General features: G+C 35.0%; 1 protein-coding gene across 8 annotated transcripts in view; it reads right to left on the bottom strand.

The window, feature by feature from the left end:
- SPOPL (speckle type BTB/POZ protein like) overlaps positions 1-14,801 on the bottom strand; it is a 68,938-nt gene that overhangs the window by 5,578 nt on the left and 48,559 nt on the right. For 6 of the 8 annotated variants that reach the window (XM_033231633.1, XM_033231641.1, XM_033231636.1 and 3 more), the window contains 5 exons: positions 9,539-9,716; positions 9,402-9,457; positions 7,792-7,914; positions 4,049-4,191; positions 3,906-3,959 (listed from right to left, as the gene is read on the bottom strand). In XM_033231633.1, the coding sequence (XP_033087524.1) occupies positions 3,906-3,959; positions 4,049-4,191; positions 7,792-7,914; positions 9,402-9,457; positions 9,539-9,716 (554 nt within the window). Of the gene's footprint in view, positions 1-3,905; positions 3,960-4,048; positions 4,192-7,791; positions 7,915-9,401; positions 9,458-9,538; positions 9,717-14,196; positions 14,294-14,801 lie in introns of all 8 variants that reach the window. The other 2 variants (XM_033231640.1, XM_033231639.1) reach the window with 1 other exon arrangement.

Below are 14,801 nucleotides of genomic sequence, written 5' to 3' on the forward strand. Positions count from 1 at the left end.
AAAGTATGTGACATGGGTCTTCACAGTTCAACTCTCATTGTTACCATTTCTGTACCAGCTCTTTCAAGAGCCCCTTTTTCTTCTTTCATATGCCTCTTTTTTTTTTTTTTTTTTTTTTTTGAGACGGAGTCTCGCTCTGTCGCCCAGGCTGGAGTGCAGTGGCCGGATCTCAGCTCACTGCAAGCTCTGCCTCCCGGGTTTATGCCATTCTCCTGCCTCAGCCTCCCGAGTAGCTGGGACTACAGGCGCCCGCCACCTCGCTCGGCTAGTTTTTGTATTTTTTAGTAGAGACGGGGTTTCACCGTGTTAGCCAGGATTTATATGCCTCTTATAAGGCAGATTTTCACTTGAGTTACAAATATTGAACTCTACTCTTCTCCCTTAACATGCATGCATTATTCATTCTATCTCATCCACTATTCACAATTTTAACTATGAAATTCAATGATGTTAACTACTGATTTGCTAAATCCTAGGGCTCCACACAAAGTTCATTCCCAACCACTTGGTTTTCTCACTTGGATGTGCCTCAAGACCCATAAATTCAGGATTGTCAGATGAGAGCTCAACACCCCTCTCCCCAACCCCAATTCTTCCTCCTACCTTTCCAGTCAGCTAAAGCTTCCACCATCATCCAGTGATGCAAGCTAGAAATCTGGGAGTCACCATAGACTCTCCTCTCCAATCATCAAAACCTTATTTTAAGGTCTGAAAGGCTTCAGAGATGTCCTGAATCCCAGTTTAAGGCCCACATCATCTCACGTTTGGATTATGACAACAGACTCCTAGAGTGGTCTTCTAGTCTCCTGCGCCTCTCAAACCGAGCTTCCATAATGTTACCTTGGTAACACAAATATGAATATAGGAGGCCCTCTTCATTGTTCCCCACTGCCCATATCCAAGTTCTTTAGAAAGAGAAATACAGCATCATATTATGTTTGGTTTCTTACTCTACCCACACTTCCAACTCCCTCTTCCATGATCTGGCATTTTATACTCTGGTATTGAACTACTTTTGTACCCTATGTACACTATGCTCTCACCAAACAATAACAGTAAATAAATGCTCCAGCAACAAATCTAGTTACCCTTCCTTGCCTCATTTCTCTCCTTTATGCCATCTACCATCCAAGTAATATCTAAATATTAGATTCTCCCTTCAAAATATTTCTTTCTTTTCTCTCTAGCCCCACTGTCACCAATCAAGTCTAATTTCCACCACTCATCTCTTGCCTGAACTACTCCAATAACTTTCCAACTAGCCTACCTGTATTCAACCTTGTTTCTCAACTACTATCGCCACTGTAACCTCCCCACAATTAGTTCTCCACCCTGCATGCAGAGATTGTTAAAAACGCAAAACTAATCATGTCCCACTCTGGGTGAAAACCCTTTACTGGTCACCTACTACTCTGAATATCTAAAAATTCTAATGTTATTTTACATGGCCTTTCAGGAACTGACCTCTGCCTACTTTCTCCTGCTTCTTATTACCTACCTCCCCACTGCAACACACACACACACATATATACACACACGTACACAGACTATACTGCTCTTTCTCATTGTTAAAACTTTGCACATCTCATGCCCTTTTTCTGGGGTGTACTTTTCTTCCTCTCTTCCCTCTTGTTTACCATGGTAACCTCTACAATATTTCTGGTATTTAGTTTCATAACAATTTTTTGAGAAGGCTTTCTCTGATTCCTAGGTTAGGTTAAGTCTCTGCTATATGCTCCTATGGGTATGCTACATATTCCCTATCATCATTGCAATTACCTGTTTAATTAATCTGCTGCTAGACCATAAACTCCATGAAGGCAGGGAAAATTTATATCATGCTCACCACTGTATTCTCTATACTGTGCACCATAACTTGGGAATTTACTGGATAATAAAAGATAAGTATCTGTCAAATGAATGATCAACTACTACTTTACGCTTCTATACTTTGGTTCATGCTGTCCTTCTGTCTGCAATGCTTGCCACTTCCTTCTTAGTTCTGCTAACTCCTATTTGTGTTTTAACACTCAGCAATCTCCAGGAAGCCATTTCTAAATTTCCAGGGTTAGTCAAGTGCTTGTACATATTCTTCTATTGTATTACTTACCATATTATGATGAAATTATATATTTATATATCTATCTATATTAGATAACTTTCTCAAGACCAAGAATTTCTCTTGAAATTATTTTTATATGCATTGTACTTGAAACATAGAAGATGCTAATGTTTGCTGAACTAAATAGTAGCTGATATCAACAAAACAATTTTTTAAGTTGGCAAACATCAAATTATTAGGTTGGTGCAAAAGTAATTGTGGTTTTTGCCATTAAAAGTAATGCCAAAATCTGCAATTATTTTTGCATCAGCCTAATATCAGTGTGTCATTGTGTTCAAAATTTCAATTAGTTGTTTAGAATCACATAGATACCTATTATACCTTTTTCATTTATTAATAAATATCTATTGATGAATATGAATACAGCTTCTCCAAGGGGGTACAAAACAAGCTATTTTTTTGACACTGAAAAAGTTATAAAACGTAAAGTATTTCCTTAAGAGTAAAACTAGAGCTTGAAAATGGCTAAGTACAAAGGAGCCTAAACTGACATTTGATGCTAATATATTTTAAACGCAAAACAATTTTTCTCTAGGATCAAATACCATGATGATATCATACTAGCATACACTGATCAACATATTATATAAGACAACCAATAATTTTAAAGTTGTTATTACTTTTTACTTTCAGAAAACAGAATCTACAAACTAATAGGATGAACTCAGTGAAACAACTTCACATATATCAAAACAGATTAAAGCAATGGAAAATAATTAAGTCAATAAACTAATTCATTTCATTCTTTAAAATATTTGGCTGGGTGCGGTGGCTCACGCCTGTAATCCCAGCACTTTGGGAGGCCAAGACGGGCAGATCATGAGGTCAGGAGATCAAGACCATCCTGGCTAACTCTGCCTCTATTAAAAACACAAAAAATTAGCTGGGCGTGGTGGTGGGCTCCTGTAGTCCCAGCTACTCGGGAGGCTGAGGCAGGAGAATGGCATGAATCCAGGAAGCAGAGCTTGCAGTGAGCTGAGATTGTGCCACTGCACTCCAGCCTGGGCGACAGTGCGAGACTCTGTCTCAAAAAAAAAAAAAAAATTTTTTTCCCAGTTTCTTATATCAACTTTTGATAATTTGAGGAAGTGAAATTTAAGGGTTTATAGGCAAAACTAATCAAAATCAGACGCAAACACTTCAACCTATTGACTCCCCATTTTGATTTCAAATAATTACAAAGAATATTAAAGTAATGAAAAATAAGAGAAGGGAAAAAAGTAACAGTATGTTCATGTTCACAAGATCCAGTCTTAGAAGATATAGCAACTATCCAATCCCTTATAGGTTCACTAGGGAAAAGGGAATATCAAACTGCTACCATTTTTGGAATATTAGGAAGCTAGTCTAATATAGCGTATTACTCAAGGTTCCTGACTAACCTAAGAAGCAGTGAGTCAGCCTTCACAAAGGCTTTCTCAGCAAATCTGGAGGGTAACATTCCTCATAAGAGTAAATGAATTATTTCCCACACTTTTTGGAATGTTTTTTGAAGGGGCACGGACTGGATCTCTAGCAACACCTGGACTCTGCTATATACCACATGGCATTATGCACTTAAGATATTACAGCATCTATCCGAGGTTGCATTAGAAGCTGACCTACAAGGGAGCATAGCCTCAGGAATCCACTAAGTAGTCTTTGTTTGTTTGTTTTGAATAACTGGCAGTTTGCTTCATATAATATCTGGATTCATACTTATTGTAGATGAACAAAAGGCTATGCAAACACTTAATTTCACTTATGCAGAGCAACTTTAAGTCAGAAACTGATGTCATCTTACTTGCTGTTCCAGTTTTTCCCATCTTTACACCCAAGTTGTCGAAGTACACTGCACCTGCATTGAAGATTTAAACATACTTAAAAAAAAGTCCGGTGAAAAAATATTGAAGGTGTCATGCCCACTGAAATACAAGCATAGCTTACCTATTAATAAAGTCTATGGCTTGTGCTTTCAACTGTTCTGCACTGTGCAAATCTGCAAGGACAAGGGTATCCGCAACATTCTCTACTGAGAGGTTACTACACAAAGCTTCTTCGCACATGACCTTCAGTCGTTCCAGTGCATACTATCCAAAATGAAAACATAACCATTAAACATTTACTCCAACTAAGTTCCTGAATACATGACACATTTGTAACTTGGAAAATAAAGGTAAAGTAGATTATTCTTCACAATTATTTTAAAATTCTTTAAGTTACTGTTTTAACCTAATATGAAGAAAATATAAATGAATGCACTTAGAAAAAAGACTAATTTTCTTTAGGAAACTGCAATTTGCATAAGTGTATTTTTTAAAGTAGGATTTATTCTAAAAAGCTACCTTATTACTCAGTATTCTTAATAAATATACTTCTCTACTACTTCAAACACTAATGTGTACCACCAAGTATATGGCATGTTGCCACCACTCAGTAATGAAGAATGAATTCATTATAATGTCAAATAAATCATACTTACAACTACTAAACACTCTTGCAGTTATTAGTGTATGTTATGTAACATGTCGAGCAGCTTTACTATGGTATAACTGACACACAATAAAGTACACATAAGGTTCACACTCTGGTAAGTTTATACAGCCATAAAACCATCATTAACTCTGTAGTAAATATACCAATCGTCCCCCAAAGTTTCCCCCTACCTCTTTGTAATCCTTCCCTCTCGCCCTACCCTAGGTAATACCTCTGATATGATTTCTATCACTATAGATTACTTTGCATTTTCTGGAGTTTTCTATAAATGAAATCATATATTACATATTTGTTTTTGTCTGACTCCATTCAGTATAATTATTTTGAGAATCATGAATGTTATTGCCTATCAATAGCTCAATCCTTTTTATTCCATCATACATAGATATACAACAATACGTTTTACACATTCAACTGCTGATGAATATTTGGGTTGTTACCAGTTTTTGGCTGTTACAAATGAAGCTGTTAGTCATATACAAGTGCCTGTATGGGCATATGCTTTCTTTCCTCTTAGGTAAAAACCTAAAATTGGATTCACTAGATCACAGTGTAAGTTTATGTTTAACTGTCTGAGAAACTGTCAAACACTTTTCCAAAGTGGTTGTACCATTTTACATTTCCATCAGCAGCATATCAGAGCCTTACTTTTTCCATGTCTTTAACATATGAGAATCCTCTTCTTCCACATCCTTGACAACACTTAGTATGGGCTTTGTACTTTTAGCCATTATAATAATATGTAGGAATATCTCATGATGGTCTGAATTTACATTTCCCTAACGACCTAATGATGTTGAGTATCATTTATTTTTGAGACAGGGTCTTGCTCTGTTGCCCAGGCTGGAGTGCAGTGGCACAATTAGGGCTCATTACAGCCTCGACCTCCTGGGCTAAAGGAATTCTCCCATCTCAGCCTTCTGAGTAGCTGAGATTACAGGCACATGCCACCACACCAGGCTAATTAAAAAAAAAAATAATAATAATTGTAAAGATAGGGACTTACTATGTTGCACAGGCTGGTTTCAAACCCCTGGGCTCAAGTGATCCTCCAGCCTAGGCCTCCTAAAGTGTTGGGATTACAGGTGTGAGCCACCATGCTTGACTAGAATATCTTTTAAAGTATTTCAGAAAATGTCTGCTCAAATGTTTTGTCTACTTTTAGAAATAACATTGTTTTCTTATAACTGAGTTTTGAGAATTCTTTATATAGCCTGAATACAAAAGTCAAATATATTCTGAATAAAAGTTGTTCATTAGATATCTGCTGTGCAAAATACTTCCTCCCAGTTTGTAGCTAATCTTTTTATTCTGTCTTTTGAAGAAAAGCAGTTGAAATTTTATTGAAGTCTATTTTATCATTTTTTTCTTTTACAGATTTTTTGGTGCCACAGCTAAGAAATCTCTGCCTAACTTAACATCACAAGGACTTTCTCCTATGTTTTCTTTTAGAAGTTTTAGATTTTTAGGTTTATGATGCATTTTGCATTACTTTCTTTTTTTTTTGAGATGGAATCTTGCTTTTTTTGCCCAGGCTGGAGTGCAGTGGCATGATCTTGGCTCACTGAAACCTCTGTCTCCTGGGTTCAAGCGATTCTCCTGCCTCAGCCTCCCAAGAAACTGGGATTACAGGCACACACCACCACGCCCAACTAATTTTTGTATTTTTAGTAGAGACAAGGTTTCATTCACCATGTCGGCCAGGCTGATCTTGAACTCCTGACCTCTAGTGATCCGTTCACTTTGGCCTTCCAAAATGTTGGGATTACAGGCTTGAGCCACTGCGCCCGGCCCACACTGTCTTAATTTCTAAGGCTTTATAGTAAGTCATGATATCAGTAGTGTTAATCCTCTACTTTATTCTTTTTTTCCCCAAAGTTATTACACATAAAATCTTAAATCAGCTTGTCAACTTCTAGAAAAGAAAAAAGAAAAAAGACTGCTAGAATCTTGAGAGGAATATGGTGACTCTATCAATTTTAGAGGAATAAAATTGACTCTATCAATTTTAAAGATAACTGACATTTTAATAATATTGAGACTTTCAGTCCATGGACAAGATTTATGTACTTATTTAAGTCTTCCTGAGTTTCTTTTAGCATATTTTGCAATTCTTTTTTTCAACTTTTACTTTAAAATCAGGGAGATATATGTGCAGATTTGTTACAAAGGTATATTGTGTAATGCCATGGACATAAAGATGGGAACAACAGACACTGAGGACTCCTTGAGGGGGTAGAGAGGGAGGGGGGCAAGGAATGAAAACTTACCTATTATTGGGTACTATGATCATCACCTGGGTGATGGAGTCAATCACACCCTAAACCTCAGCATCACACAGTATACCTTTGTAATTTTCAATGTGCAGGTTTTAAACCTCTTTTTTCAAATGTATATCTATGTATTTAGTACTGACGATGCTGCTATTGTAAATGGTGTTTTTAAGTTTTTATTGAGACAGTCACAGATTCATGTACAGTTGTCAGAAAAAACAGATTCCATATACACTTGGTCCAGTTTCCCCAATAGTAACATTTTTCAAATGATGTGTATATATACACACATATCATCCATCGACACATACACATGCATAAGTACATATACACATACATACATGCATATGTGAACTTGTACACTGAATGTGCTTTTATAATTGAGAACCATTGGCTTATACATTTTTCTGATGTTTTCTGCAGTTTCTCTGCCTTCAAAAAAATCACCATTACAAAAAAAATTACAAAATTGTTAATATTGTTTTTGCTCTTTCTATGCTGTCATAATAAAAAACCATCTCTACATGGAAAGAATCAAATTACATAATATCCAATATTTTTTCCTTTTTTTAAAAAAGGTCATGCACTACATCTCAAGACTACAAATATCTGAAAATTACATATGCCACTGTGTGTGTTCTTTTAAATGGAAGTCCATATACACTTAAAACAACTGAGTTTACAGGTTACTCTCCCATGAAAAAAAACCACTTCTTTCTGGTTCAAGATGCTTTACACATCGTGACTTAAAAAAAAAAAAAAAAATTCATTTCCAGATTACCCCACTATATGGTATTTCATAAAACTCTCAAGAGCCATCTACAAATAATACAAGTTATTTGGAGTTTTCATTTGATGACAGTTTTCTATATAAATCAAGCTTGAGGGTATATTTTGGTTCCTTAAGACCTAATTACTTACTTTGTCTGCAGCTGCCAACAAGTTGTCAGCCATTTTGTCAAGGTTTGGTGCTCTCCCTGTATAAATGAATCTCATCATTTCTTTAAAAACTTCAGGGTCTAAATCATTTATTTCCACTCGATTCTGATATTGAAAAACAACACAAAAAAGTTTAAAAAAAAATGCACACACAAATGAACCAAAGTGAATCTTTGACAGTAATTTAAAAGCCCTACATCTACACTAAAATAGTGTATAACTCAAATACACATATACAGATATTTCTAAATTCTACTTTAAAATTGAGGTAGGTACATCTTCATTAAGTACTTCGGCAAAGTGAAGTGGACAAGTCCAAGAGGAAAAGCATACACTATCGGAGAGGTGGGAACCATGGCCAGCTGGAGAGCCCACATCCGGATATTCAGACCAAGCCAAGCACCACCATGCGGAAAAAGGAGCCCCAAGTTTTCAATTAAAAGCAGTAAAAAAAAAAAAAAAAACACACACAAGTAAACAAACAGAAAACTATAAGCCAAATAAAACACATCTGTGTTAAGTTTCTGATCACTATTCTAAAGGACACTGGCTATTTAACCCTTTCTTTGTTGAATCCCTAGGTCCTAATACAACACCTAAGACTCTATAACAAACAGTTCTATTTCCAGAATTTATCAAAAGTAGGGCAAGGTACCAGAGAGGTAACAACAAAGCCCACTACCTCAGAATTCTCTAATTTGCAAAAATGGCATATATTATCAAATACTGGCACTTCCTTGCTTACCTGAAAAACAGTCAAGTCCAAAGAGGACTAGTGCTTTTTTACTGCATGTTTTTGTATTTAGTTTTTTTGCTGAGATCAATAAGGCTAAATATCTAACTAAATGAGAGCAAATTTTTCTGACCCCTTGATGTCAACAGTATATGATATCATTGATGTCTCCCAACTTGAAAGTGATCAGAAGGCTGATCACAGCATCTCCCCAAACCAAAATTTGGAGAAAGAAAGCAGTTATTTTATTGCAGCATCTAGTTCTGCAGAAAGAATAAAATTGAGCCACATGAATAAACTCTGGAGTTGTCCAGCTGGAGCACCCTCCGGTCCACAAGTTATGCAAACAGCAAAGAATTAACCTCTGATCTCTAACATAACTACATTTCACGATGACAAGTGAAAGAGAAATATCTGGGGGAGTCAAGTAGGTAACATCCTGATTTTACAGTTGGTATACAATAATACTGATGTCATCTATGTTATTTTTGTTGCTAGAAAACAGATTCCAAAAATCAATCCATAAAGTCTACAAAGGGAGAATATATACCTTGAACAGAGACTTCTCAAATAGCTATGGACCAGAAGAGTCCTTTGGATAACTATCCTTTTGGATAACAACTATCCAATTTACCTACCAGATGGGCATAAAAAATAGCTGTTCCCTGGAATATTCACTGCACATCCACATTGAGCTACATCTATTGTTCTATTATAGAACACATTTTTTCTTATTTGTAAAAATTTTCCCTGCTTATCACAGTATGACAATAAGAACATTGCACTACTACTTTTAAAACATATAGCCAACTACTTTACCTTTGTATAAATTAAATATTAGCCTTTAAGCCATGTTTACCTTTTTGCTTTCTTCCATTTCATGTTCAAACATGGCGTTAAAAACTGGGGATCGAGCTGTAACAAGATTATGCATCATTATTTTATGCATAAATGTATTTTTTAAATGTACTATATTACCCCGTAAGTAGAAAGTACCTGCAAGCACAGATTTATGAGCTTTAAATTCTTGTCCTCTCACGAAAAAACTGCAATCTGTAAATTTTGTGTTTTCCCAGAGATTACCTAAATCTTCTGCTAGACGACACTCGGGCACCTTCAAAGTATTTGTATTAGTATGTCCTGATATGTTTACTGAATCTTGGACCACACTCACCTAATAAAAAAGGAACAGCAAGAAAAACACTTTCACAAAGTAATATCAATAATTAGTTTAAGTCTATACTTCAATTTTTTTTATGTTTAAGATTATTTGGATAATTCAATGTACTCCTAATCAAAATTTATAATATCTAGAAACTGACATTAAAAACACAATTTAAAGGAGAGAAATGAAAAAATTAGAAATAATATAGATCTTTTTCAATTTATTTTATGTAAATAAATGGCTTATCAATTGGTCAGAATGCTTGATTATTAAAGTAATTAAAAAAATACTTCTCAATAGAAAAGCCACAATATGATATAAACTCAAACAAGAATACATCTTTGTCAGGTGGAGAAATAAATTTTTTTATTTTCTTACACTTCAAACCTATCTACATTTAAATTTTACTATATGTACATAAACATAGTATTTTGTTTAGAAGTCAAAATGACTTTTTACAGTATAAAAAAGGTGATAAAATTACAGTCTATAATATGCAAATTGAGAAGTGTTTAAAGTGTTATTCCTAATGTTTCACTTCCAGTAAAACTAATTTAAATACATATTAAACTGATTTAAATGTTAAGGTACAAAAACTTCCACAAAAGCAACTGTAATTATTAAAGTTCATGAAAATCTTTTATGGAAGATCAACAGCCAAGAGCAATATAATTTAGTTCAATTTGCAGACTCTTATTTACTTAATAATCAATAAAAGTAGGTAATGATTACAGTATTTTTTTTATGGAAATTCCAATATAATATAGATTAAGTTATTTCCCATAAAAGATGACTACATACTGAATAATATCCTAAAACACTACTAAGTCTTGCACACAACTTTTTAAAAAATTTTATTTATTTATTTTTTATTTTTGAGACAAAGTCTGGCTCTGTCGCCCAGGCTGGAGTGCAGTGGTGTGATCTCGGCTCACTGCAACCACTGCCTCCTGGGTTCAAGTGATTCTCCTGCCTCAGATCTCCCAAGTAGCTGGGATTACAGGTGTGCACCACCATACCCGGCTAATTTTTGTAGTTTTTAGTAGAGAAGGGGTTTCACCATGTTGGTCAGGCTGGTCTTCAACCCCTGACCTTAAGTGATCTACCTGCCTTGACCTCCCAAAGAGTTGGGATTACAGGCATGAGCCACTGCACCTGGCTGCACACCACTTTTTTAAAAAACGAATTCTACTATGCTATTAACAATTTCACATTACATTTAACACATGTAAAAAATACATTTAAAGAAAACACTACCTTAACTACTAAGTAAATGTTTCAAAGTAAATGACTTTAAAACAAACAAACAAAAAGTGCTACATTATTCATCTATTGCTGTTTTCAACTTCTAAGTTTTGGGATCATTTGTTACGCAGCAATAGATAGCTGTATTAATTTAACAATATTTCATCAGGCTTTTATTAAGTAAAATATAAATAAGGACACACATATATACAATAAACTATGCAGAAAACAGAATCAGAAATAAATAAATTTGCTAAACTACCAACATGCTAACAAACACAAAGTCTAATAATGTAAAATGTTTGGAGAAGATTAAGTCTCAGAAGTCCCAATACATCCAAACATACAAACATGTATCTCATGTGAATGAATACACACTTCTAAAGAAAAATCAGAAAATTTTTATTTTTCTGAGGATATTTTTATTAACCACTTTTGCCCTAAATTTACATATTAACCTTTTGAAATCATGTGTGTCATAGAAATCATCCAATCTATTCACCTTATTTGATAAAGAGATTTCAAACCGTGCTAAAGACAAGGTAAACAAAGTGTTCCAAACCACATTGTGCTGGCTAGTACGAAAGGAAGACTACACCTAAATCTCCAGATTCCTTTCTTTTCTTTTTTCTTTTTCAGACAGAGTCTTGCTTTGTTGCCCAGGCTGGAGTGTAGTGGCGCGACCTAGGCTCCCTGCAAGCTCTGCCTCCCGGGTTCACGCCATTCTCCTGCCTCAGCCTCCCAAGTAGCTGGGACTACAGGCGCCCGCCACCATGCCTGGCTAATCTTTTGTATTTTTAGAGACGGGTTTTTAACCGTGTTAGCCATGATGGTCTCAATCTCCCGACCTCGTGATTCACCCGCCTCAGCCTCCCAAAGTGCTGGGATTACAGGCATGAACTACTGTGCCTGGCCCAGATTCCTTTCTTTATGGCTGTTTGTGCAATATTTTTTTGATATTTTTAAAAATTAGCAACATTAACACAATTATGATCAAAAAGCATTTATTACAACAATCTTGTGAGATGTTTCTCTAAGTATGGGAGCCACTAGATATTGTATAAATAAATAAATCTGCCAATAAAGGTTCTCCTATCTTATCAAGTTTTTAATCAAATTATGTCTAAAATTTTAATAACTGTAAAAGAGAAAAAAAGTTTCACTAATCCTTACCCAACTGCCCTATTCTACTACACTTATAACCTAATGATATAGACACAAAAAATGTTGGTGTTAATATTCAAGGTTTCGTAAGGGATCAGCTCTTTAGACCCTAATAGCATTTATTTGTTCATATCAAGCACTGCTCTTGAAATTTCTAGAGAGAAAAACTGGATCTGTTCAATGTCTTGCATGATATATACAGCAGAGTTACAAAATGTGATGATGTATTTAATTTCAGAAATGATTTCTTGAATTCTATTTACTGTCTCTTAACGAATTCAAAATAACGTATTTAATTAAAAATTTGGCAAAAAATCAGGTAATAAAAGGATTAAAAAATAAAGACAATATTATCAGACACAGATATTGATATTATATTTGTATCCTGTATAAGCAAGAACAATTCAGAAGATTTGTATTATTGACATACCTATCTACATAGTATTATCACAGCAACCACAAATTTTAACTAAGATACATAATTAACACTTCATACTCCAAAGAGTATTCAAGAGACTACTTATAGAGCAGAAATTAATGATCTAATTAAAAATTGACACATGCAATGGATTCTGATTTTCTTGATACCTATATTTAAGAAAATGTTAAAAATTTGGTTTTATCTATTACATACTCAAATGTAGGTAATGAATACTCTTACTGAATGGAACCTAGAATAAAAAATTCAGGAAAAAGGCTGAGATTCTTTTCTGAGGTCAAATTTATGCTTCTTTCACACACACACAGACACACACACAAAGGCAAATGTGCAATCCTCAAAATTGTTACATGTTGCAAAGCAAAGCCTCAAAGTCATTTGACAGTCCTTTTTCAAATTTGCTTTTGGCTCAACTCAAAGAATATAGTTTAGACTGACAAGGAGCATTTGAGGGATCTAATCTGTGACTATCCTGAAAAATGTGGGTCTCTTCCAATGCAGAGCTAACTATTGGTTCCAGTTTTTGAAATCTGAATTTTCCAACTAATTCTAAAAGCCAGGAATTTCCAATGCTGCATAGTACTACAATTTTGCCATTATAATCAACTAGCCAAACACCCACCACACTGGCTCCAAAGTGAGAAACTTTTAACAGTCGAATTTCACATGAATATCTTCCAGAACAGTGAGTTTTAGACTTTTTGACTTTCACAGACTGGTGTCATTTTTTTAAAAATCTGGTGACAGAAATAGGGTAGTCAACTTTTCATTTTGCCAAGAAAGGGCTTTTTAGAAAATAAATCCCAACTTCCACCCACTATCATATATAATTATTTTAAAACAGAAAGGCTATCTGCTATGCTTTGAATGTATTCCATAAAGATCATATGTTGGAAATTTAATACCCAATACAACACTCTTGAGAGGTGAGACCTTTCAGAGGTAACGAGGTCATGAGGACTCTAACCTCATGAATGGATTAATGTGTTTACTGAGACAATGGGTTTATTAAAGCGAGTTTGGCCTGTTCTTATACACATACACCCTCCTACCCTTCATCAACCCCCACTCTTCCCCTCACCTCTTCTCTGTCTTTCTCACCATGTGATGACTTCCACCATGTTATGATGTGAGAAAAAGGACCTCGCCAGATGTAGCCTTAATCTTGGACTTCAAAGCCTCCAGAACCATGAGCCGATAAAAATTCTGTTCTTTTAAAATTACCTAGTCTCAGGTATTCTGTTAATGGCAACATGAAATGGACTAAGACACTATCTTAGCAAAAGATAAACAGGATGGGAAAAAAGATGTGTCCTTAAAATGAGCTAGTTAAACCTCATGAAATACTTGTTTATATATATTTTATCTGTATATATATTTTTCCTGTATATCATGAAATGGCATGGGTCTGTAGACTATCAGAGTATTTAAAATCTGTTGGATTTCAAAAGACAAATTAAACTAACCAGTTTTCTAGTTTTCCTACTTATTTCTCAATTCCTGTTTTCTGCATCACTTTGGGAAAGAGGGCAGAGCTGCTTACACTACCAATCTCTATCTCTGGCTACTTTAACCACTGTAGGGAACTTGCAAGACTAAGTTATGTTTTGTGCAAAAAAGGGTAGGACCCAACTGCCTTACCTGTCTACAGCACCACTTGCAGGGGAGGGGGAGGAGGCAGTTCTTTAGGAAGGGTAGTGCAATGCTTCCTCCTCTTCTGCAAGCAGTGCTGGAGATTCTGTAGAAGGAAGGGCATCCGTGAGCGGGGTGGAAGAAATAATGGAGGGCATGAAGAATGTTAGTTAAAAGTACCTTTTGCCCACCTATGCTAAATATGGTGCCCAGGGTATAATTATCTATATCAGCAAAAAGATGTATATTTCAGGATCCAAAAATGAATATGGTCGATGCCAAATTTAAAATATATGTCATGCTGGGTTTTGTTTTTGGGGGTCACTAAGCAGGTGGCATATGGATACCAAGCATACAAAAAAAAAAATCTTAAACTTAATTTCAGCCTTATTTCTGAATTTCTTGGTTGTCTAGGTTCCAGCACAGTGTACTTAGGAGGATATCTGTAAATACGATTTCAATTCTAAAAAAAAAAAAAAAGGTATTTTCTAAAAAGTTTCATTTCTAAAACTATTTTAGCTGGTCATTTTTTTTTTTTTTTTTGTTAAAATTGGATCAAATAGCCTTTAAGATCCTTTCTGTTCTAAGTTAACATTTTAAAAATTTACATGTTG

This window comes from Trachypithecus francoisi, unplaced genomic scaffold, assembly GCF_009764315.1.
Source record: "Trachypithecus francoisi isolate TF-2019V2 unplaced genomic scaffold, Tfra_2.0 Lachesis_group13, whole genome shotgun sequence".
NCBI lineage: Eukaryota > Metazoa > Chordata > Mammalia > Primates > Cercopithecidae > Trachypithecus > Trachypithecus francoisi.